Genomic DNA, 22,799 nt, shown 5'->3' with positions numbered 1-22,799 from the left:
TAGACTGCAAGTGTGCACTGCTTTCTCTGTTTGTTGCGTCATGCGGCACACTGCAGTCAAGATGAGGTGTTACACCAAGGACTCTGATATTTCATAATTTTTGACATTTTTGAGAAATCCAACAGCATTAAAAGTCTGATCTCATATAGTTTAACTGGTTTGCTAGCATCAGTGTTGTATGACGTTATAAAAATATTTCAGCTGAACCTCACCCCGGGTGGTTAAGCCTTTCACCCACAATCCAGACAGCAAGTGGGATTTCACAAATTGCTTTTGATTGAAGAGAATGCGGGGGCTGACCTGTAACAAAGAATCGAGTAAAGCAATAAAATAGTTATAACGCTATAATGAATAAATTCAGAATCAGAATTTGAGGTAGAAATTTATATTAGTGAATTGCAGCTGGCAGAAGTGTCAAATAGAGATGCAGTACAGCAGACGTCTGGTCTGTTTCTCCTCCGGCTAGCAGCTCGTATGCAGCTCACACACTCACCATATGCTTGAGTTGCACAGTATTACCTCAGGAGTCACAACAACATGCTCAAGAACCTTCTTAAAACATACTCCCACTGATAACTCTCAATACCTTTCTATGTGTTTATGGAGATATATGTGATGGCAAACCATATTTTGAGTTACGGTCTGGCCCGAAATTACCTTCCGGTCCGTGTTTGTTTAATGGTCTGGTTAGTGGTTTAACTGACCTCTGGAACAAATAGCTTGTCGAAATTAAAAATGTTTCCATAAAATAAGGCAAGACTGCGACCACGGATCCCCCTGTGCAAATATTGGCAGCCGATCTGTAGTTAACATTGCATACATTAATTTTACACAGTAATGTTAGCTCAGTGTAATAATGGTTGATATGTTTTCGCTACAATTTCAATTGAGATATTTTATGTTTTTTTTTAACTTGTTATCAGAATTAATGTGCTCTAGACAAGAGACTCTGTTGTTATTGATTCTCTGAAGTCTATCCGAATTTAAGTTTGGCCCCAAAAACTTTTTTCCGAACATTTAAGTTTGTTGTTAAGACGTACTTCCGTCATTAAAATGTTCACATGCTATGTAATGATCTCAGTGTCATTGAAAGACTAGTCATCTCTGACTTGAAAAGGATTTGCAAGCTTCCAAATGGCTTTTGTTATCATTGTTAATGAAAAGACAATGAGGTGATCAATCACTCTCATTCTTTACCATGACACTGTCAAACTCCCTGAAAAGAGGAAAAAAATCTGGCAGTGGCCAGTGACTCAGTTTGCTTCATGTTTGTATAAAAGGCACAAAACGCAGCGAAATGCAAAATGAGAAACTTTGGTGATATTTAACATGCTAACAAAAAAACAAGAGTACATATGGTGATGGTCAAAACATAATAAACAAGTAATGTTGTATATGTTGGAATTTCGTGTCAATTCTGTCAGTTTTTTTATTAAGGTTATGGTATTTTATGCTATTATTACTACAGTATGTATACTATTTTGTATGGTCTTTCTGTTTGTGAACAGAAAAGTAAAGGTATTGATGTGTTTCATATTTATTTGTTTATTTTTTGCACACAATATTAGTCTAATAATTTTATATTCAAGAAAAATCATTTTTATCTATCTATCTATTATTTTAATTGTTATCTTCCTTAACTATATCTTAATCCATGGTTACATTTGCCAAGACACTCAAAGAAAGAAATTTAACAACACAAACATTTCACATTAAATTAAACGATTGATGCTTGGAAAATTGTATAACTTATAATAACCCTTTTTATAAGCGATAGCTATGACATATATGTATTGTAACCAGACAAAAGCAACTCTACATTGAAATATGGTGGCATGTAAAATTGCATTGGTTCACGCATGTCTCATGACTAGTCGTTATTTGAGTTGGGACAAAACACACAAGAACCAATACACACAGTTTCACATGCCGCCATATTTGACATTCTGGGGGTGAACTTTTCCTTACACATTAATTATATAAACGGTTTTATTGGACGCACGTGTAGTGACGCGATTACACGTCTGGTCGGAACTTTACCTCTGGTTTCTGTTTGTTTAATGGTCTGCCTAGTTGCTAAGCTGAACTCTTGAACAAATACCTCATCAAAAATAACAAATGTTTTGGTTTCCTAGGTAATCTACGTGTTGCTTATTTTGCTTGTTATATAAATAAACTACTTTAAAAAGACTTTGTTGTTATTTATTCTTAGTGGAGTTTACCGGAAGATACATGTGTTCCTCGAAAGCCGCTTGTTTATGTTGTTACTGTTGAAACCATCTATACTTGCAATAGTATTCATAATAGTTCATATTATGAGTTAATATTATGACTAGTGAGCACTAGTGCTCATAGCCTATATGGACAAATGTGGACCATGTAGTCATGGTAAGTGTACAGTATGAGTATGCATGGTCTACAGTACATTTGCTTGTGGAAACTTTTCTGACTCAAGTGTACTGAGTGTGTTTACATTAACTACAACAACCATGGTTTAAGCTATTTTTTTTAGCAAATTATTGTGTGGCAACCTTTATTTTTTGTTTTAACTGTAGTATGGGTCATTTCTACCTGTAAATTCTTTAATGCACCAGTTTGTCCTTGTTCCCAGATTGTTCCTCTTCCCATACTTTCCCAAGTCCACTTTTTCCAGACACGATAATCATTACAGACAGCTCAACGGTATCTGCCTAATTAAGCTGAGTATGGTGGCAAAGCATAGGCCCGGCTTGTTTCAGGATCAGACATGGTTGGTAGCCAAAGACAAGTTCAATGGTCATTGGTGGCAAACGTTTTATATTCTCCACCTTTTGACTGTTAGTTTATTTGCTAAGGAAAATATTGACTAATTCTGCTCGTATACTTAGGTTTCTCCAACACTGTTACTGTATAAATGAAGCCTGAGATGTTATTATAAAAAGTAATATCTAGGAACCACAGTATCACAGAGACTTAGGGATGGGGTGTGTTGGTGTGTAAAAGCAACCACCCACAACACCCAAACACTCTTTAAAAAACATTTTTAAAAAATTTTTTGCAACCAACAAGCAACATCCTAGCAATAAACCAAAACATTGCATCAAACACAGTAGTGCAGTTAAAACTACTCAGTACCCCTTGAGCACAGAAGTATGTATATATTATGAGTCCAAGTATAACTAATATCTCTGATATCTTTCAAGTTACCTGGACTCTTTCAAGGCTTTTAAGGCCTTAATTCTTTATTGTCTTTTTGGGGTTAAGAGGGTATTTGGGGCTTATTTTCATTGTGCTCTGTTCTTTATTTAAACATTTAACACCAGGCTTTGACAACAGTTTTCTGATGTCACATGCGACAGAGACCAGTGGTAATAGATGAGTTAGTAGAGCTCGACTCCTCCATGTTTCTGTTGACATCTGAAGACAAAGCCACTGCTGTGGTGCTTTCGTTTGTCATTTTGAAAGTCAGGAGCTGAAATGGGTCTGATGGTTCCTGCTGTCTGCAGAGTTTCTCTGTCAGTGTCTGGTGAATGAGCACAAGCGCTGAGGAGCGTGGGATGTGTCGGGAGGGCACGGCACGGGAATATGTATAATCATGCAGATGAAAGAGACGCAGACACCGCCACATTTATCTTGTGGGTGGAAGTGCTGCTTCAGTGCAAATTTGGATTTTAGGAATGCAGTGAAAATGGGGCTGCAGGAAGGAGGCTATGCATGCAAGCTTAAATCACACATGCTCTGTTAATAAAGATATCTGACATTTGTTGTAGTTTTTGGTTACATGTAGAATTTGTAGATAATGCAATCTATCTATCTATCTATCTATCTATCTATCTATCTATCTATCTATCTATCTATCTATCTATCTATCTATCTATCTATCTATCTATCTATCTATCTATCTTAGAAAGTGATAATTTATTTAGCCACATTTCATATATGTGTAATTTTTTACATATTTATATAAAAATGTATTAGATATACACTTTCACAGCTTTAGTGTCTAGTGTCATGTTCAGTCATTGATGTCTATTGGAGAGCGGTGATGCTTTACTCCTCCTCCTCCCCCTCGTGCTGTCTGCTGTGTCGTCGTGTGACAGCTCAAACCGGAGCGCGCTTCAACACGCAGCGCAACGTGCGCGTCGCTTCTCTTCCTTCAAATGTGTGTTTCCTCTTCGTATCTGTTATAATCTACCCTCATGTCCTTACCAGCTGTCGTAGGATCGGTTCAGTACTGATGTGATCTCAGTACATTCATCCGGTTGACATTTCATCAGTAAATGAGTATGCGTTCGCGGTGGAGTTACATTCATGCCTGGATTTGCGTCTTCAATCTCGGCGCGTTAAGGACTTTCGGCATTCCCAGTAATGAAGGTAAGACTTTGGGAAATGTTTCTGAATAGGTTGTTTATATTGTAGAGATATATATATATAAATGTTGAATTGACAGTCATTGCAGTCGCATTAAGAAACGACTTAACATTTGTTCAGTGGGTCTTTGGTGCAGCCGACAACAGAGCCATCTTCTTATCAAGAGCTATTTTACTATCTATAGTTTTAATTTTCTAGACTAAGTTATATGATACTTTTGGAGATGATGGTCTTGTCGTTACATTATAGGCTCTAAGGATCAACTTATTATTAGGATCAACTTAAAATTATTATTTAGATTTTTTTGGGAAAAAAAAAACATAATAAAAGTACAATATTTTTGTGGTGCTTTAGTGGCATTAGACTGTCAAACCACTTAAGGTTCTAAGTATTTTTATCTAGATAGAAAGATAGATAGATAATATAAGATAAACATAGGTTATGCTGTAACTTGGTTCCAATGATATTTTATTTTGTGTTATGTGTGTATGACTTTTTATCATAAACATCATAATATATGTAGAATTTTATACAATAGGCAATCCTTATAGCAGAAATAGTTTAACATTACACAATATTTAATAGAGCAGAAGTTTATAAACATCAGCTCACCAAACATCCAGCCAGGTGGTCTTCAAACATCTCAACTCACCACTGCACATTTACTGAAACCTCAGACATAATTGATGTACTGTGCATTGCCTTAATTTCTCATCTATTTGAACTTGTTTATTGAATCCTGCAAAAAAAATCTGAATTGCATTATACTGAATCATTGACGAATGACTGAACCATTGACAAATAGTTCAGGTATTACAGCTCAATGCAGAAAGAGCGTACAGTTTTTACTGAAGCTCTTCCACCAAGGTTTATAAATATATAAATGTTATTTTGTTGCAGGTTAATGTTTTTGAAATGTTTGTTTTGATTTGTAAATTATATCTTATTTAATATAATTACAATACACAGAGAATGCGGTGCAACGTGGGAAGGTGAAATTGCATTACAGGCGTAGAAACAAAGGAAATGTAAAGTTCCCGAAATTTGCTTTGTAGTGATCGAACATCAAGAGGCATTGACTACAAATTTCCATATTGGACTATTTACTTTTATTTTCCTGTACATGTATATACTTCTTATGGAGTAATTTGACTATTTAACTAAAATGCAAAGCAATTATTTCACTACTGTCACTGTGGGATATGTCAACACATGATCTGTTACTGTAATTGATATGCTGCAATTTATCACTTGGCTGAAGTGCTTGGCCTATAGAATATGTAAATATTGTAATGAGCGGTTGAAGTCAGCATATGGACACTGCGGTGATGTCTGGGGATGAGTTGATTGATTGCACGCTAAGGATGGGACAATAAAAATAGGGAACAGGATGGGGGGAGGGCGCGCCGGTGCCCACACAGACTGGCATAATGGCCCAGCAGAAGGATGACGGTTACTGAAAAAATCACAATAGCTGCACAAAGTATAGCGAGATTCGAACAAACCTGTCGATTTCGAGAGCAATGAACTACGCGAATAAACTCAGTAGCATAACACTGCAGTCCCAGAACACTTCAAATAAATCATCTAACATTTACGGTTTAACCTTGGGTGTTTCAACACAAAGCAAAGACAAAGCAGCATTGGCACGTTTTTGCCTGAGTAAAGGTTCATTTGTAAAGAAATACACCAATCCTTTGTTCCTAAAATTTAGAAAAACATTCCTCCAAAGTGTACTTGATCAACTGTGAGAACATATGTATGATTTGCACGTCTCCACTTTTGTCGCCATGGACGACACTTCTCTTTAATCTTGTTCAGATCTGTACGTCTTTGTGCTAATTAGATTTAAGTGACTTTCCCCAGGAAATCTTTCAATTTAAGTAGGACAATGTACATCAATGTCTGTCACTCAAACAAAACACATTTAGACCTCATTCAGAGACATTAAAATGGGCCACCAATTTCATTTGGTTTAAAATGTAGTTTTAAATGTAGTGTATTATTGAACGATTTATAAAGTGTATTTATTGCAAATCTGTTCTTTTTTTTACAAATCAGTATGTTTCAGACATAAGCTTACGTAACATGTAAGATCAATAATAGTCATCCATGACGCGTCTGATGGTGTTATTCATTGAGGCGCAAAGAGGAAAGCCAATCCTGAATTAGTAAAACCATATAAAATGAACTCACTGTTCCTTACCTAAATCTGTCTTTGATTTTTAGCATTGACGGTGTTTGTTTACAGCATCTCATTCTCAAACATGCTAAATAGTCTCGCCATGCAACCTTTGATCAAAACACAATGTCAAATTAAAATTCATCCCTGATCGGACTGTGAATGTAAAGGTCATCTAATTAGCTGTGGCCGTGGCCGTTTGTAAAAGGTTTCAGCAGATAAAGAAGACCCAGGGTGACTTGTCCTGTGTATCAAATACTTAACACAATAATCAAAAGGACAGGATTTTTTTAAAGATGCATTGCACATATTGTATTCCCTAACATTTAACCAAGGGCATAGATAATGCAAGTGTACAATTCTCTTAATACTTCCTATAGTCATTATTTTCTGAATACAGAAACATTCTGAAACCTACACATCAGTATTGTGATGTCATATTTATTTGTATTGATTTGCATATAATTATTTTTTATGATTAGACAGTGATACAATAGCAACATAATTATATAGCTTATACAATGTAAACACAACTTTGCATGGACTTTAGAGATTTACATGTTTGTGATGTCAGATTCTTTGGTTACATGCATTGCAAGGAATTCATTAATAAAAAATGTATACATAATAAATCAGTTTTTCCTGATTTTGCCTGATCATTGATTTGTCCCCTGTTTTATTTCCTCTTGCAGTGAACCTGCTGGACTCTCGCTCTGTAATTGGCGACCTGGGGTGGGTTGCCTACCCAAAGAATGGGGTGAGTTCCACATATTTTTCTGTCTCTGCTTTTTGTTGCTGGTTTAGGGGAACATCTCAAGGTCTCCAATTCCCTTGACGCCAAAAGACGGTTTCATAATGAAAAAGAATAGAACATGGATAGAGCACTGCAGAGAGAGAGAGAGCGAGAGAGAGAGTGAGAGACAGACAGACAAGTACAACAGGTCAGAAACAAATGAAGATCAAGGAAAAGCCCTCTTTTATTCTCAAAAAGGCACAAAGACACACTTAACTCGCTGCTCTAATTCCTTTCTGACCATCTGAATGTCATCTATTTCTGTCTGTCCAGCTGATTGGAAAGCCCATTGAACAATGGGATTTTTTTATGACAAATGGACAACTTTGTATACGTAGCTCAATTTTCTTTTTCATTTGTAATACGTCCAGAATACCAAGAAAAATATGAAGAAAGCTTTCAGAATAAACAAAAAAAGATATCTTGTTTGTTTTTGACAGACTGTCAAGGAAGTAAGTAACGAAACAGAAAAATGAATATCCCAGCATGACTTTAGGTTTGTCAAAATCTTGCTGTTAGCACAGACGGGAGTGGGTATTTTTACACCCTAGAAACAAGAATCTGTGTTATGTTAACATTTGATCATGACATCATCCAGTCCTTGCTTGCTTGTACAGTTTGCTAAAGATATGATTCACCATTTCACCATAAAAAGACAATTTTGAAAGTTTTTGCATCTTCATGTCGTTTAAAGACATATACTGTAATTTTCTTTCTTCCATTAATATAAAAGAAGATACTTTGAAGAGTCTTAAGCTGCTGATTTTCTGTACATGAATGAAAGAAAATAGTGACCAAGGCCATCAAACTCTAAAATATAAGTAGTAAAAGTGACGTGATTGTCAACTGGTAATCCATACTTGAAATGTGACCTCTGCATTTAGCCCATCCCAGTGAGTAGTGAACACACACACTAAGTCTTAATCCAACTTATTGAACAAACTTTCTCCCCCCACAGCCTTATTTTCATTGCCATCAAATTAAAATGTCATCTACTCTGACTTAAGTGTATAATAACAAGCAATATAAGAAGCAAAATTGCTACATTTGGGCCCCTGCTGGGCCGCCGCTTGAATTTCAAGACTCAAACAATACATTAGCTTTATGACTGTACAAACATTATAATTTCTTCATTCTTGATAGCAGCGTGCTATAACGGTACCCACCCCAGCTGGTGTTTGGAGGCCTTTGTTTAATCTCATGCAGGCTGGATGCAGTGTTGACACAGTGTGCTGTTATAGCTTAATTCAGTTTCCTGTTGCGAGGACGCAAAAAGAGCACTTGCATCGTACTTACCTGCACCTGCCCTCCTATTCAACAATACAGGCCAGCAATAGATCCCAAAGTCTCCAGGCACGCTGAATAACACTTGTTATGCCTCTTTTCAGATGGAAATACAAACATCCTTTCATGATATCCTGAATATGGCATGAAATCTGGGGAGCGATAAATCAATGTCAAATACAGCAGAGGGCTATTCACATCCCTCTCAATGGCTATTGAGATAAAGTGATTTTTGCTCTATTATTGGATGTTAAAATTACTTTAGGGCGACCCTTGCAGTCGAGGATTATGTCAGCAAGCTTGGGATTTTAGCCAGGATTATGGAGAACATATTGAATATTGATAGAGTTGTCTTATTTGTATGAAAAATCCTAATGGAGTCAGTGTGGTCGGGCTAGATAGATTTTTCTTCCTCATTTTAATTTTAATTGGAAATTAAAAAACATGTTAAACATGTGAAATTGTACAAACACAAATGTACAAAATTGTAAATGTTATTTATTAAACAAAGAATTAATTTAGCTGGCATTACTTAACTTACTGGAGTGAGGTTAGTAGCTTTAAATCTTTGAATGTTGACTCTGTATATTCTGCCATTATTTTTTAGTTATATCTGTTAAATAATAATCCTATTTTATTGCTTATGTTTAGACAGAAATTCTGATCGTTGAGTCTTTACATATACATTATTTATAAAATAATATAGAAGCTAGTTGCAGAATGAGACTGTACTATTATTTAGATTTTTTTTACATTGAGTTATTGTACTGTACTGTATTATTAAAAAAAAAAATCATGAAGTTCAGGCAAGTTAACCATTAACATGGCTACCTTAAAATAGCCATTATAGGGCGAAACAAGCTTTTGGCTACATAATGGAATAGTTTTGGCAACTACCAGCATGCGCTAACTACTGAGGCTAATAAAGCTAAAAATTAAACCCATGACCAAAACAGAATGTACAAGGAAAGTGTCACATGTGTATGTATACAAACATAATATTATGTTCATAAAATCGCAGATTCATAAACATTGCAGTTAGTCACAGTATTCCCACGTGAAACAGAATACAGTTATGTAATCAGCTTTTTGGGCTAAGGGTTATAGCAGAAGACAGATTTGAGCATGGGTGGGAGTAGGAGTATAGCAGTGGGTCGATTTTGGATTGATTGTGGGAGTTAGGGAGGAGATGCTGGTGTTCGGGAGGTTGGGGATGTTTTTGGACAACAATTATATTAATTTATCAAAGCCTCTGGAGAGTGAGGTGGGTTTAGCAGCCCAGCAGTTTTAGAAACTCAGTAGTGCCTGACATGGGATGTGAAGGAATGAGCTACAAATAATCTTGTTACTGTAATAAGCTACTTTTTTCTAGAAATTATACTTTATTTAATAATTATATAGTCTACCTTTACTTTTACCTGTGTATAGTGTGTAACAGTACTTTTATTGCGCTACTTTTTTCCTCAACTTGTTTTAACATTTTCTTCGCAAATGGGATTAGGGGAGAATAATATTCAATAAAAATAATAATAATAATTTCTTACATTTATGTAGCACTTTTATGAGAACGCCCACCACACACCAGTTTTATTGGTGAAGAGGAGACAAAGTGATATAGCCAATCAATATATGGGGATGATTTGTAGGCCAATGGGCAAATTTTGGCCCAGTGCCAGGGAATACCCCTACTCTTGGGGACCTCAGTTTAACGTCTCATCCGAAGGACGGTGCTTTTTGACAGTATAGTGTCCCCATTACTATACTGGGGTGTTGGGACCCAGGGACTAGGGTGAACAACACCCTCTTTGGGTCTCACTAACATCTCAACCAGCAGCAACATCCAAATATTGACCAGTCTCAAGCCTACTTAGGCCCTGTTTTAGGGATGCTCATATCAGTTAATTTTCCCGACCGACAACCGTAGCTTCTAAACCGAACATTAACCGTTAACTTATAAGATTTTAATATGAAATTGTCATTGAGTAAAAATACAGTTGACGGTTGTTTGTGAACTAGTAAATACAAAAGATTTAATTTGAATGTGGAAACAGCAGCGCCAGATCAACAACAGAACCAGGATTCATACATTATCAGATATTCACGCAACATTACCTTATTAAAAAGCACGCGATCAGTCCAGAGGATTAATATCCAAAGGGCAGATTGTCTCCGTTTCATCTACCACAGTGGTCATTTCTAAAGCAGGATGCTTTTCAGAAAGTTTTGCTTTTGCGTCGTCTTTCTCCGTTTGTGCAAAAAAAAGAGATGTTTATGGACAGGGTCCGAGGCCATCAGCGAACGTCTGTCCGGATGTGCGCAAGACGGACCGTGTCATCTTGCGCGGACACGCGTGCGTCTCCGTTCAGCTTCCAAACACGCATACAAATGATTTCTCATACAAATGATTACTTTATCAGACCGTCAGGGCAGCAATAATTTGTGTCATTTACAGGACATTCACAAATTAAAGATAGAAAAAGTGGCGAAATGTCTGTCGGCTCATGACGACACGAACAATGTATTAACAAATATTTTTTTATTTTTACTGATAATGTTAATCGGTCATAAATTCTTACCTTCGGTTAATGGTTAAACGGTCAATGTGAGCATCCCTACCCTGTTTATGTTTTAAAACGCATTTCTTTTGCCATGTTTGTTTAGGTGATTTTAAATATCAACACTGGCTTTCAAACATTGTTCACTCCGCATTGTGCACATTTAAAGGAATGTTTTCCTCAAAAAACTTAATTTCTTCTTCTTGGATGACATGGAGATTTTTGTTTTGTGAAAGTGGAATATTCCTTAAGTAGATTTTAGGACAGGTACTTTTTACTGTACTCACACTAAATTTTTTTGGTCCCTTTCCACCCCTAGGGCCTGAAGTATAAACCTTTAGTTTAGGCACTGAATACAGTACAATTTACTGTAATTACAGTTGATAGAAACTAAAAATCAATTTACGATAAGCTTGAATTTTAGAAATTTCCTAAATGTTTCTATAATTTTTAAATAATGTAATCAGACATTATTATTATTTTTTATCTTTTTTTTGCATTTTGGGATGGCCTTATCTGCTCGTCGACAACAATGAAGTATATTAGAAGGCAGCATAATGTTTAAACAGCAAGGGCTTTTACGCTTCTGCCCTGTACCTGGCATTAAGATGCAGCTTACACCATGTATATAATTTCTCAGTCTCATTATTACATTACACCAGGAAAAACATAACATTTATGGAGTATTACAAATCAGAATAAAATTCTAAGTTGAAGTGTGTAGTATTTAATGTGAGCTCCTCTTACATTTGAGCAAAAGCAGGAATCTGCAGGCTTTCTTAAACCTAAATAAAATAAAATCCTAATCCTAATGACTCCAGGACTTCAGTCAAGAGAGGTCAACACTAAATACTGACTTTAAGCTGAGGAAGTCATTGTGTTCTAAAACTGGTGGAGTTCAAACAGCAGATTTTTTACATGACATATTTTACTCTTTTGCATTAAATAAAAAAAATAATTGTTTATTTCAGACAGCTGACAAAATGAATGACACATGTAGTCATGAAATCTGAAACCAAGTTTAAACTAAAGGAGCTAATAGGAGATGCATTTTTCTGCCAGGTGTCAAGAAACGCACCCCAAACACTCTGTATATTTTAGACTTTTTGGTGTTCGCTACAATCAGCAATCTGTACTTGGAGCTAGACCACAAAACACCAGCGATTTTCTCGCTAGTTTGTTTGTTTTATAACCCTTGCTTCTTGCCGCTTTAACTGCCATGAGAGCAGACCAGCTTTGCCAAGTCATTGAAGCGGTTTACAGGAGCTCAGCTAAATCCGGGCTTTGTGCAGGCCTAGGGCACCTCTGGCTCGCACCGCTGTCCTTTCTCCACTTTCTTACCGAAGGCAAAAACACATTTATGTTACGCTTACCAGAAGAACCTCTCCATCCACCCCGAAAAAGTGACATTTACTCGTCCCACCACCCTCTCACGCAGACATTTTGCCATGAACTCTTTGTCATCTGTCAGTCTTGTTTGGCTCCACATCCCATGCACCTAGGGCCGTGATGACAGGGGTGGCTTGTGATAGGGAAATGGTGGGTAATAATGGGCTATCGCATTTTCTCTCTCGTTCGCTGTGGTGTAGCATCGGATATGAGAGGAGGGAGTGCTGTGGGAGTTGGGGTTTATGGGTAAATGCATGCTTACAGCACACACTAACTCACAGTGGGAGAATTGAAGGTTTTAGGAGCAGAAAGCAGTGTAAAATAAGTGTGCTGAGCTATCGGAGGAAAAGATTTAGAGAGAAAAGCCAGAAACTCAGTGGGAGACTGGATTACGGTTAGAAAAAGAGTTTAAATGATGATAGTTCAAAGAAATCTTTATGCTTAAATGCCTGACCCCAGTTTTACTATAACAGAACAATAAATGTGTTTGTTTTCTTGTAATCTTTATTACTGATTGATGTTGTTAAAGAAAAAGTTCACCCAAAAATTAGACTTCATCTTTGTTTACTCAATGTCCTATTGCCCTAATGTCCAAACCTAAATAAACAGAAACGTTTAACTGTTCATGCTTGCTTTGTAATTGTTAAGAAGGAATAAAACTCCAAAAGGAACAAAAACACAACTGAACAATGGAACTATTTCATATGACGTTTTTAAATTCAAAGGTCCCATATTTCAAAGCTTTCGAGAGTTTTATTTTAGGTTATGATGTCCTTAAGAATATATATTTACAGTTTAAGTGCCAAAATACTATATCATTTTTACAGCTCCTCTTTCTGGAGCTTTGTGAAGAACAGGTTGTTTTGGCCTGCAATAAGTATTATTCATACTCTTCTGATTGGCTGTTTGTTTTATGAGTGAAATACGCAGTTGAAATAACGTTAGCCATGGAAGTACACTAAATGTTCGTTTCTGTACACTAAATGTTAGGTTAGTAAACCGATACAGAGAGACACAGAGACTAAGAGATTTGAACCTTACCATGTTTAACTCAATAAACAGGCACCAACAGGGCCGGTGTCTGTAACTTAAGAAAACTAACAACGTCTGATTTCCAACAGATATTCTATTAAAATTTGTGACTACCAAAGACTTTAACGTTACAAAACAACACGTAAGCATCCAATTAGCAACACTTTAGCATCACGTTAGCATTGCATAATTGTCTCTGGCTCTAAAATGTAACTTAAAGTTAGGGCTGCATGATAAATTGCATGCAACTGTCTAGCGCACCTCGTCAGTAAAGCTGGTTTATTGATTAGTAGTAAATCACCATCACCTGCTTTTAGAAGCGGCAACCAGAAGCCGGTTTTGAAAGCAGGTGATGCCGCTTTACTACTAATCAACAAGATGCATGTGACAATCGCGTGCAATTAATTGTGCAGCCCTACTTAAAGGGCCATTTCATCGATAGGAACATTAATCTTTATGGAAAGTGGGTCGTATTTGTAGTCGAAATGTAACATAAATTTAGAATTTTGTGCCTATTTGACCGAGAAAAGATAGAACGTGACTTTAGAGCACATTTGTATGAAAAACTACAACTCCCACTATGCACCACAATGCACAGCTCTGCAAGCCACTCCCATTAATCGGAACACGGCTCAGATATGCTATTGTGGACAAAAATGCCACGTTAGTAAAACAAAGAAAATAGCCAACACCACTGACAGACACCAATCACGACTTACTTTTAAACGTGATGTTACATTGTGTTACACACAATAACACTCTGGTCTGGTGTGTAGCAAAGTCTTATTCAAACAGTAACGTGAGGTGTCAGATCTGCAGTACAAATGTCTTTTGAAGTACGTGGGGTATGCATTTTAAATGTTTATTTAGTTTTACCAATTTTCTTTTTGTCTCTTGTTTACTGTAATTACATCTGTGTTATAACGGCCTCATTGCTTTCACAATATAGACATATAAAACACCGCTCAGATATGCTATTGTGTACATAAATGCCACGTTAGTATAACAAAGAAAATAGAAACACTCACTTTAGTCAGACGTCCGTTTATCCCTGCATCCACCACACAAACGCGTCCCCTGCACAATATCTCCACAGACGCGCTGCCTCAGCTCTTGGAGCTTGTGCTCGTAAGCCGAAACACGTCTTTGAAATAACCACACACCCGGAAACATTCACAAAACAAACGTTCATATCCTTATCTGATCCAGAAATGTTAAACCGAAAGCACACAGCGAGAGCCTGTCCAAGCTCATATACTCCGCAGCGCGTCTGCTCGTAACGTAAGCCGAAACACGTCTGTGAAATAAACACGTCCAAACACGCGCAACGTTGGTCTCTTGTCTGGAAACATTCACCAAACAAACGTCCATATCCTTATCTGATGCAGAAATGTTATAAAGAAAGCACACAGCAAGAGTAGAGGCACTATCAGTCCGAGCTTCTCTACGCAGCAGAGGCCGAGGGTTGCGGCGTCTTCCCCGTGCTCCTCTTCTCAGCCGAAGCCCAGGCTCCGGCCTACTCCTCTGGCATCTTTTCCTCCATCTGCCTCAGCTCTTTGTTGTATTGTGGCTCATAAAAGGTGCAATAAACAGCGGATTAGAGCAACACGCTTGCGAAATCACCCTCTTCCATATAATATTGATTAACTTTCACTGTTATTGTAACATGAAGTCTGACTCGCTCCACAACTTCTGTTTAGCTTAGCTTAGCCTAAAGATGGCGGCTGATAGTTTTTTTCCGTCTGTGTTCGTATATTTTCGTAAGTCCCACCCACTGATCTGTAATAGGTCTGTAGCATGAGTGGGTCCCATCCATAGCCCCCACCTTGGAAAAATGAGGAATGAGTGTCTGTAAGTCTTTCGCACTCAACAAAGATACAGGATTTCCTTCTTTCAATGATGCAAAATGACGATTTTTACTTTATTGAAAGAAGGAAGTGCCTCACTGAAATCTGTATTTCTCCTGTCTCAGGGGAAACTGAGGGAATGATGCACGACCATTCAAAAACATGACTGGGGTTCTAACGATACAAAGCTAAATGCAAATGGGTGAAGTTTCCCTTTAAAATGTGTTTACTTACGGGTTGTGGATTTGAGGTCAAACCCTTTCTTGAAGAACCCGGCATTGAACTGCCACATTGAAGCAGTCACTTTTGAAATGTTTACGGACAGCTAAATTCAAACTAATTGTTGTGGAATTTCTGAATAAATGAACATTAGCCATTGTTCTCGTACATAAATGGTGTTCAGTAGCCTGTGCTATGATTTAGTTTCCTGACATTCATAGATTAACCGCATTTTCTCACATGGTGCCATATTGCTTGGTGGTTTGTTTGGCCATCACGATTTTACGGAAGTACAAGCAAACCTTTTCAGATAACAGCTACTTCAAGCAGGCTGTATGCATTTGACTATCATGAAAAAAGCCACGTAATTTCAGATTTGATAATATGTGACATTTAAAAGTCCTCTAATCAAAATCAATTTCCCATCTGTAGTACTCAGATCCTATTTGCCATGTGAAGATGTTCTGCTGTAAAACAACTTGATTCATCAGAACATTTTTTTAACATTCAAATCAATCATATAAAACTATTTAAGGAAAATAAATGAATCATATCTTGGTAAACATTTATGTGTAACACCTAGCCAGCAGCCTGGTGAGGGCAAAGTAGCAGTGATTAATGCTAAAACAATTCACACAATCCATATAAACACTATCTGTAATTGCTTAAACTCGTGTGTAATCAGAGTTAAGTGTTACACATTCTTTTAACATTCAAATCTAACATTTAAAACTATTTAAGGAAAATAAATTAATTTCCAGACTGCGCAATATAACGTGTTCATGTTTCGTGTGTAATAAAACACAGTATTTTTCCACACAATTAACATTTCTTTATAGCGCTGTTTTCACTGTCCTATAAAGGAGCTGATGTCGTCCTTGTGCTATGAAGTTCCTCCTTCAGAAATACCTAACGAGTTGTGATTGTGTAGCTGGTTTAGTGTGTTGTGATTCGACAGCAGCTTAGCTTAACTGGTGACTGGTATATTCCTGTGGGCAGAGGTTATTTAAAAACTCTTAAAAATATTTATAAAACATCATATATTCAGTAAGTAGAGGGCTGTAGTCTAAACTGGCCGTTCTCTGTCGTCCTTAAAAAGTGAATTATGTTAAAGAAAGTATATTGCATGGCATTGAACTTTGAGCTTTATCATTTTGCAGGCATAACTGATGCTCCAACAGCAACCAACAGCTTTAAAACTCAATTCAAAACTGTCTAACTAAATTTAGTTTATAGTTAAGAGATAAAGGTCATGCATTGTTTATTTGCAGATAGCGTTGTCTTGATATTTTGTTATCTATACACTGTCAAAGAAAAGGCACAGAAAGTTACTAAACTGTAACTTTTCTGTCACTGGTGTGGTATAGACATGTTTGAGTCGTGACTCACTCGGATCTTTAACCAGGATCTTTAAATTAACTCATGAGTCGCGAGTCTCTAGTGTCATTAACCCGGATCAGTTGAGTCCTACTACAATTCAATGTAAAACCATAAACAGCGCTACCACACACACAAACCTCTTTCAACATTATTGATGAGACTTCGCTCGCACTACAGATCCACTCGTAACTGGCTGATCTGCGCGAGAACTGACTCTGAGAATTTTGAGTCGCGTGGATCAGCAGGTTACAAGTGGGTCTGTACTGAGTTTCCTTGGCGATTTAGCAATACTGACTCAAGTGATTCAAGTGACTCACACATCCCGGATCACTTTAGTGAGTGACTCATAATAACCCGGATACTTAAAAGGAGTCGAGTTTGCCAGGCCTGTACCCTCAAAGGTAATTATTGTTCCTTCATGACAACATATTAAAATGTTGTACCTTTTTGTGTACAATAGTATAGCCTCAGGAACTATTGTGTATCTTAAGGAACAATTGTGTACCATTTAAATGTTAGCAGGGCAAACAGTGCCGTGCCGTGACTTCTCTTCTGAGGAGGCAGGAATAAAAAATTTGTTTTTGGGGTGTCGTGTGTGGCCTGTCATGTCAAAATATCTATTTGCCACATCATGTGAACCTATGTGCATCATCTCTGCTGATAAAAACAATTACAGAAAATTATAATGGTTTCCATTAAAATACCAATAGGAACCATTAGCTTTTACCATTAAAACCACTACACTGTAGTTTGTTTTGGGCCATATTCTATTAAAACCAATACATAGAACCAATAGAACCAATACATACCATTAGAGACCAACAACGACCAATACACTGTAGTGTGTTTTGGGCCATACATGTATTCCATTAGAACCAATGAAATTCCCAATAAAACCGTTAGAATTTCTGTGATGGTGTCTATTGTTTTTTTAGCAGGGATGCGTCATGTCAAAATACGTGCCTGGTCCAGACGTGTCAAAAGGGTTTAAAAGTGACGTTCGCGCTCACGCGATACTCGCAAGCAAAAAAGTACTAAAAAATTGTACAAAAGTAAAAGTAAAGTTACTTTAATAATATTTTACTTAAGTAAAAGTAAAAAGTAAGTCATTTTAACTTTATTCAGAGTAAAAGTTACTTTTTTTACAGCGGGGAGAGGTGGAGGATTCTAGTATAGTTAAAAAACGACAAGGGAATATAAATCTCAAACTAGTTGTTTTTAATTGTAGGAACATCTTTACAATTAAAGTGCAATAACAAAAAGTTAATAAAATAAAAAGCTTTTTTAAAGCATTTATTGTTCTCTGTCTCGTGCGCGCGCGCTCTCTCTCTCTTGCTCTCTCTCTCGCGCGCTCTCTCTCTGCAATGTCTAATGACCTGCGCATTCTCAAGGACGTTTTGAAGTTCTTTTGACTTGACGCGAAGCTGCTAGACCTCGGAAGATAATGCGCATCGTATTAAAACGCGTCGTGCAATTTCGTACTGAAGAGCATGAATCCTACCTTTCATAGAAATGAAACACTCGCTTCGCGTCAGTGGAAAGTGGTCGCTTAAATATGACCAGGGGTTTCTTCCATAAGATTTGAACTGAGGCGGGTCTGCAGTAGCGCGCGCCTGTCTCGTCCGTCTCCATGGTTCTTTTTGTGCGTTCCCCGGGCCCTGCCCATTTACATCCGTTTCGCGTCTTTATCACTTTGCTTTTTAAAATATTTTTTTACTCAGTAACGGATATGATTTAAAATGTAGCGAAGTACAATACTTTAAATAAAACATACTTAAGTAAAAGTAAAAGTACAGATTTTAAAAACTACTCAAAAAAGTAAAAATACACAAAAAAAACTACTCAATTACAGTAACGTGAGTAAATGTAATTCGTTACTTTCTACCTCTGCTCGCAAGACACTCGCATAACTCGTAACTCTGATTACACATGAATTTAAGCGAGTATCTAGCAAACACGAGTGCATCTTTTATCATAAATCCCTTCGCCGCGTCTGCAGCATGCAGGTTTTTTGACAATGCGCGATGCACATAGGTTCACAGGACGCTGTGAACACATATTTTGGCATGACAAGCCACACACATGACGTGCTACATACATGTTTTGACGAGTTTTGCATTCCTGACTTAAAACTGTTAAATGTACCTTTAGGTACACAATACACAAATAAATGTACACAATACTGTAAATACTAAAAGAGTTACGACATCATACTATGTTTAGTATACCTGTAAAAGTAAAAAACGGAACCTTAGGGTACCATCAACATTTTTTTCTGACAGTGCACACATTTTTTTAACTGTGACATACTGTGTGACAGTTATTGTAAGATTACAGATAGTGTTTGTGGATTGTGTGAATTGTTTTAGCATTAATCTCTGCTACTTGGCCCTCGCCAGGCTGCTGGCCAGGTGTGGCACGTCAATGTTTATCCAGATATGATGCATGTTATCAACTACACACAGCTGTGACGTTCATCGCATCCTTGTGCAATCTCATTTTCAATGTGTTATTTTTTATAAAAGCCTTTTGAAATTTCCTATTCATCTTTATCAGGGTGTCATAAATGTTGTCATCCGGGGGTTTGTGGAATTAGTAATATTCACGTGTGAGGTTGAAAATCTGCATAATCCAAATTTGCACTGCTCCATTTTCATTCCAGTGGTGACTTTCTCTAAATTGCAGCTTTGCCAATGCAATTTACCAGATCATGACCACACTGGCAGACATTAGAGAATCAGAATGACAGAATCACATTTCCTCTGACATACACTCTTCTGTATCACTTTATTCCTGGAGCATCATCGGACTCTTAGCTGAATATAATCACTTCTTGCTGAGTGAAATTTAGGGCTGAAGAAATGAAAATGTAACATAATGCCTATAATTCTCAAGAAAGAGACAATGGTAGAGTGAAAACCAGGGATGTGCGCTACAACTTATTTGGCTGTTGTTTAAATGGCAGTTTTATAATAGATTTGAGTCTAAAAGTAAGAAACAACCAGAAGATGTACTCTTAAAAATAAAGGAACTTCACAATGCCACAGAAGAACCTTTTTTTTGGCTGAATGGTTCCATAAAAAACCTTTAACATCTGAGGAACCTTTCTGCTTCAAAAAGTTTCTTTGTATTGAAAAGACTGGTAACACTTTACTTAAAGGGGTGTGCATAATCATGACATTTTATGCAGGTTTATGATAACTGTCATTAAGTGCCATTTGTTGACTGAATGGTTCTTTGAGGAACAAAAAACTGTTATTTCATGGCACCATTATGAGTGTAGTAAAAAAGACATTCATGTGTTTATGTATAATCCATTTCAAATATTTAATATTTGCATTAAACAGTCAAATTTTATCATTCATGCTGCTAAATATGGGTCATAAATGTGTAATTGTCTTGAGTTATATATATATATTTTTTAAACATTTCAGTAGGTATGTTCTGATGCATTAGCTCCAACCTTGACATGATCATTTTCCCCCTTGCTATTGTGTATTCAGGCTCAGTGAAGTCCATCAATTTTCCAAAGTCTTCCCCCTCAACAAAACTGAGTTGTATTGTTGTGTCTTCTGCTGTCATCTCCACGATAAAATCAGTTATTTATTGAGATTAAAAAGGATTACATCAGCGGCCATGATGCAATGGGATTTGCTTGCTTCAGATACTATACTAACAGCTTGTGCTAAATAGCTCCTGTGTAACTGTTATACACCAATTTCACATGACATAGCTAACATAAAACTTTTCCTTACTTTACAGTACTCCTACAACTTGCTATAAGTGGTCATTTCTAATCCCTTTGTAACTGATAATCAGACATAGAAGGAGGTGTTCAACTGTGATATTGAAATTAGATACAGCTAATGTCAGCAAATGTGTTTTGAATATTCATTGATATTGATTGATGGTAATTTTAATTTATTAGTGAACGCTTTTGGTCATGACACACTGGTCTCTTTGTTAAACATTAATTAACATTGAATTGCTGTACTGTGGTCAATATAACATCAGGAATTCTGTATTTAAGAATTGCATTAGTTTGCAGATTGGGTACGCTTTTTCTTACGTCCACGTTGTAATAGCGGCTCAGTTTAATAACTGTGAAACGGTTCAATAATAACAATCACACTGCATTTCCTGAACACAACCACATTTCTGCCATTTTTGAGACAAACAGTCCTGCACCCCCCCCCCCCCCCCCCCTTAAAAAAACTGTGATTTGAATATTACGATGGCTGGATGCTCAAACAAATAAAGAAAATCTGAGTCTCTTTGGAATTCATGACCATTGTTGGAGCCATGGTGCAATATTGTAAAATGGCTTGCAATAAAGTTTTATTTAATCTGTCAATCATAATAACCTAAAACAAACAACCTGGAGATATAGGGGCAGTTTCTTGGACAGGGATTAGCTTAAGCCAGAACTAGGCCTTAGTTAAATTAGGAAACATAACCAGTTTTAACAAGCATGCCTTACTAAAAACATTACTTGTGTGCATTTTGAGGCAAAACAAAGAGTACAGCTCTTAAAAAAATGCTAGTTTAGGACTAGTCTAATCCCTGTCCGCGCAATGCACATAATGTTAAAAAGCAGCAGAATAATACTGCATACTTCATTTATCACATTAAAAGTTGTGAATAATGCACTTTTTTCTGGCTGGGAGCAAGGGTTACTTCACAGAACATGAACTGAGCAGATTATTGTTGCTTATTTGTGATATTTGTGAAATTTAGGGCCAGATTTACTAAACGGGGCAAAGTAGCGTGAGAGCCCAATTACTAAAATGCCCTGATGGGAGTGGAAATTCTGTGGGTTATTTACTTAAAAAGCGCAAGTCACAAATAAGCAGAGCTGATGAAGTGTGCTTGAATTCAGCACCACGGACATCACAGAGGAAAATTCGGTGTGTGTAATCCCAGCTAAAAATGAAGGATTACAAGAAGTCTGGTATTGTGTGACTTCTCCTAGTGAGTTCTATTTTATTTACTTCAGCGAATTTAAAATAACTTGGCTTGGCAAACAATAATTTAGATAATATGTTCCTCTGACATTCCAAATAAACTGTTACATGTTAAAACAATCCTCTGCCTTGTATAAATGTGGTCTCTGCCATCAGTGATGTCTCTTTTTTAGCAACAATTGCAGCCATTTTAAGCGCAAAATGATTTAAGTAATGCTTTTTCTCTGCGTTACAAGATGGCATAAATACCAGTCATAACACACATGCAAATATTAGTAAATCGCATTGCGTGAATCATTTAAATATTCTCCTCACAAAAAATTAGGGTCTGAAAGGGAAACTCATAAAAATGCATATGCAATAAGGGCAGTTGCTAAAATAACAAACCATACCTTTTCAGCACTAATTATCCACTGTGCGTCTTTAGTAAATCCCAACATTGTTATTTAACGCCAAAATTATGGTTTGCGGTGGCGCAAGCTGTTAGTAAATCTGGCCCTTGGCATGTTATTGATTCATATGTTAAAATTACCCTTGGTTTCTTAAATATCACTGGGAATTTTTAACATCTTGTATTCAATGTACTATTTCTTGGAATGCATACTATTTAGGATAAATTATATAGGAACAAGAATTCAGACTTTAGCCTGTGAGTGACTTTATATCAAGTTTGTTTAGTACCTGTTCTTGAATGTTTTAGTGTAGTTTAGAGTCTTGACATTTCAAACATGCCTTCCAATATTACAGACAGAAGCTTAGATAAACCTTACACAAATTACCTACAACAAACCTTTCCCATCTAAA

General features: G+C 36.8%; 1 protein-coding gene across 2 annotated transcripts in view; it reads left to right on the top strand.

Moving 5' to 3' along the window:
• The first annotated feature begins 4,059 nt into the window (after positions 1–4,059).
• Positions 4,060–22,799, top strand: part of LOC129447561 (ephrin type-A receptor 5) — an 89,271-nt gene continuing 70,531 nt past the window's right edge. Inside the window, exons 1-2 of one of the 2 annotated variants that reach the window (XM_055209321.2) lie at positions 4,060–4,353; positions 7,225–7,289. In XM_055209321.2, the coding sequence (XP_055065296.1) occupies positions 4,260–4,353; positions 7,225–7,289 (159 nt within the window). In that variant the 5' untranslated portion in view covers positions 4,060–4,259. The remainder of the gene's footprint in view (positions 4,354–7,224; positions 7,290–22,799) is intronic. The other variant, XM_055209320.2, reaches the window with a different exon arrangement.

This window comes from Misgurnus anguillicaudatus, chromosome 12, assembly GCF_027580225.2.
Source record: "Misgurnus anguillicaudatus chromosome 12, ASM2758022v2, whole genome shotgun sequence".
NCBI lineage: Eukaryota > Metazoa > Chordata > Actinopteri > Cypriniformes > Cobitidae > Misgurnus > Misgurnus anguillicaudatus.
Note: the sequence above shows the minus strand (reverse complement) of the source record. Positions and strands in the feature narration are given on the sequence as shown.